The sequence below is a fragment of the Toxorhynchites rutilus genome, chromosome 2 (genome assembly GCF_029784135.1).
Source record: "Toxorhynchites rutilus septentrionalis strain SRP chromosome 2, ASM2978413v1, whole genome shotgun sequence".
Classification (NCBI taxonomy): domain Eukaryota; kingdom Metazoa; phylum Arthropoda; class Insecta; order Diptera; family Culicidae; genus Toxorhynchites; species Toxorhynchites rutilus.
Window position 1 is genome coordinate 135,593,171 of NC_073745.1, and position 3,498 is coordinate 135,596,668.

Sequence of the window (3,498 nt, forward strand, 5' to 3'; positions counted from 1 at the left end):
CGCCTTCGGGTGAACCTCAAGCTGCAGACCAGGAAAATTTTATATATTATGGTACTTCCGACGAGTGTGACGGTATCAATAATACCATTCACTTCCAGCCCTCTCAGCCGAAAAAATCCAGACCTTCTACCACGAGGCTATTAGAGCTGCAAGTCGAGCAACAAAACAAATTTCACACCAATGTGAAATCCCTGTTAAAAAACACAAACAAGAATTTGAGTGATCTGGTTCATTATCAGCGCCAATCAGCTCGAGCGATTCTTTCCGTGGATGCCACACTCAAAGAACATCTGAGTGAACAAAAACGACATAACCACGAGATGGAGAAGATCGCGCTGGAGAAATCAATAGTCAAGCGACAAATCCTTGAAACGCAGATTGCGTATATTTCAGAACATTAGAATAATGTTTCAAAATATCAGTGATCTGATTTTTTATCTTTATATTGTAACTCAAGTATAAAAAAATGAAAAAAGTTCTAATCGTATTTTTATATCATTCCATGGAAGAAAAATCTTACTTAATTTTTTCTTTGAAGTTTGTTTGGAATAGCATCAAAATTATATAAACTTTTTTAAAATTCACGAATTTCGCCTATAGTTTATGGAACTTCCTTAACCCCTTCACGTACAACATTGAACTTCACTCGTTGTTTCTCGATGTGAAATAATTACATAGCTTCAGGCATATGATGAGGATACCGACAACTGAAGATTATCAAATTTCCGTTATTTAAAAAAAAAATTGAATGAGCTAAAAATATAAAATATAATTTGAATATTATAATTAAAATAAAAACGAACGAGTTAGTACGTAGTAATAACTCCTTCGTTTTTATTTTAAACACAACATGTATTTGCTCATCATAGGGCACCCATGTTAGATACCCACACTCAGCAGAGTAGCGGAACGACTCGAAGTGCTCGTTTTGGGCCGTGCTGTTGGAAATTAAATCGTACAGCAAGGGGTTAAAACAACGCAAAAAGTATTAATAATGGTTATTTGAATACTTGGCCTGCTTACGAGAAATCGATAATGACATGTTCTCAAAGTGTTGGCAGGAATAAGAGTAAATAATTCTGCCGAAACCATAGTTAAGTAAGGAAGACACTTCCTTTTCCGGTGGTTGTTATTTATTTGAGCATTTGCAAACAAGTTAGATGAAATTTAACAGTCATAAATATTAATTTAAACAAAAGTTTATTATGTAAACAGCTGCATAACATATTATAACTACTGAGAACGACCAAATTCTAAGCATATATTGTGAAGTGCACAGCATACATTTATAATTTGAGCGCATTTAGTAGGATTGTAGTGAAGTTGTCTCGCGCCAAGGATGCATCTAAACCGATTTTTTAGTAAACCGATTGTCCGCTCGACGATAGCACGACCCAAGGCATGCCTGCGATTAAAATCGCTCTCCAAACTCCCTTCCTCCGCTGCTCTGAATGGCGTTACTAACCAAGGTTCCGATGGATAACCAGCATCACCTGAAAATATTTTATCACACAGTACATACAAGTATACTAAGACGGCGCCAGTGGTTGTATGGTTAGCGTAACAGCCTCACAATCCGATCGGCCTGGGTTCAATCCCAGCTGGCGTCGTTGGGATTTTCTGAGGCGAAAAATCTCTGGTTACGTCTTCCTTCGGAGCGGAAGTAAAAGAAGTTGGCCCGGCTCATGAGTTGTTGAGTCTGATAGGTAGGAACAGGTGGAGTCGCCTCCCTGATGTCGGTGATTGGCACTAAAGTGGCGGAAATAGGCCGACGAAAAATAAGCGAAGATAAAAAAAAAAAATACAAGTATACTAAAATATTGTAGTTGAACATTACCTAGAATCTTAGTATTAACTTCACCATTTTGGTGAAGCTGCTCAAAGTGAGTTCTTGCAGGGCTTACACGCCATATATGAGAGTCATGATTAGATCCCTGGAAGGTAGGATCAACGAAACGAATCCTTTGCTGATCGTCACAAACCTATGTTGATAAAAAAGAGTATTTGTTCATTGATTTGTTAATTCAAATACTAATAATACTTACAATCAGAACGTTGAGACTATAAAATCCCTTCCGATTAAAAAACAAATTTCGATTCAGCTTAGGTGGAATAATTTTTACGTGGGTTCCATCCAAACACATAATAACACCCGGAATTGATGTTTTCTGATAGAAGTGTAGTTTAGCACGCCGCTGTTCATCTTCCGTCATATTTAGGGAAATCCATTTCTTACACAGTGTCCGCTCCAGAATGTTAAGCATTTCAGTCAGCACCTTGGAAAATGTGGGCTGTGCTATGGCAATGTGATAATCTTGCCCTGCTCCATGTTGATAATTTCCTTCAGCAAAGAATCGCAAACATGCTGCGAGTTTCACCTCCGTGGATAGACCACCTTTCCTTGTGGTAAGGCAGTTCTCAATTTCCTCTAAAACGTACCGAAAAGCTTCCTTACTTAGACGAAAACTTTTGATGAATCTGAATAAGGGCAAAATTAATCAATAAGAGAAACAAACATGGGATTTTTGAGACGGATACTTACGCTTCATCAGAAAGTTTCATGAAGTCGGTTGATTTTCGGTGGTTTCGCCGATGGTAGCAAGGCATTCCAATTTCTTCTTGCTCCGCCAAAATCGGTAACAAAACGGAATCCATTGAACGAGAAAATTTTCTCACAAATTTCTCTTAGGATCAAAAATTAACTGAAATTCAACTCGCACTCGCCGCTATTTAATACGGTGTTTCTTTTTGTTTATCGGTTTTTGACAGATCGATGCATATTCGAAATTTTCTAACACTTTCGTTCGAAACGAGCAAAACGATTGGAATAGGGAATGGTAAATTCGAAAACGATCGAAATATCACTTTCGAACGAAATAGAAATCCGTCGGAATACAGAATAGGCACCTTTATCTACTATTGATGTTTATATGCGTTATCTTATATATAAAATTCTCGTGTCACGATGTTCGTTATCAAACTCCTCCGAAACGGCTAAACCGATTCTAATGAAATTATGCACAAAACGTTTGTTAGCCATGAGAATGGGTCGTACACCATATTAGATACCGCAATGATACCGATTACTGTATATTTACCGTATATATACCAATTAGGGCGACACTATGCGAAAAAAACATTTTTTCTGCATAAATTAAATTTTTTTTTTGTATTTTTTGTATATTGTATTAATTTGGCTTCAGAAAAAAATATAAAAACCCAAATTTTCATCCTTTTAACCCCGTCCCATTTTCTTTATTTTTTATTTCGCGATTTCAAACGAAATGCGATAAACACAATATCCAAATAAAAAACTTAACAACATTGAGCTTCGTGTTCTATTTCTGTAAAATAGACGGGATTTTGGGTGGAATAAACACACTTTTTAAACGAAAAATATTGATGGAAATTTGTTATACTCTTTCAAATATGTTTTGTATGTAACAAAGTGACACATTTTCTACAAGTGGGTAGTGTACAAAAATTCTGTCTGATAAT

General features: G+C 36.4%; 1 protein-coding gene across 1 annotated transcript; it reads right to left on the reverse strand.

The window, feature by feature from the left end:
* Nucleotides 1–879: 879 nt before the first annotated feature.
* Nucleotides 880–2,898, reverse strand: LOC129766149 (putative nuclease HARBI1). The gene is made up of 5 exons (XM_055766615.1): nt 2,543–2,898; nt 2,046–2,478; nt 1,838–1,982; nt 1,368–1,493; nt 880–938 (listed from the first exon to the last, which is right to left on the reverse strand). Exons 1-5 carry the CDS (start codon nt 2,653–2,655, stop codon nt 880–882), a joined length of 876 nt encoding a protein of 291 aa, XP_055622590.1. The 5' UTR covers nt 2,656–2,898.
* Between the last annotated feature and the right edge of the window lie 600 nt (nt 2,899–3,498).

Bases quoted from the DNA above. Each gene is read 5' to 3' on its own strand.
- LOC129766149 (XM_055766615.1), bottom strand. From the start codon at position 2,655: ATGGATTCCGTTTTGTTACCGATTTTGGCGGAGCAAGAAGAAATTGGA. The intron at 2,479-2,542 runs GTAAGTATCCGT...GCCCTTATTCAG, and splicing joins ATGAAACTTTCTGATGAAGC to ATTCATCAAAAGTTTTCGTC. The intron at 1,983-2,045 runs GTAAGTATTATT...TTATCAACATAG, and splicing joins ATAGTCTCAACGTTCTGATT to GTTTGTGACGATCAGCAAAG.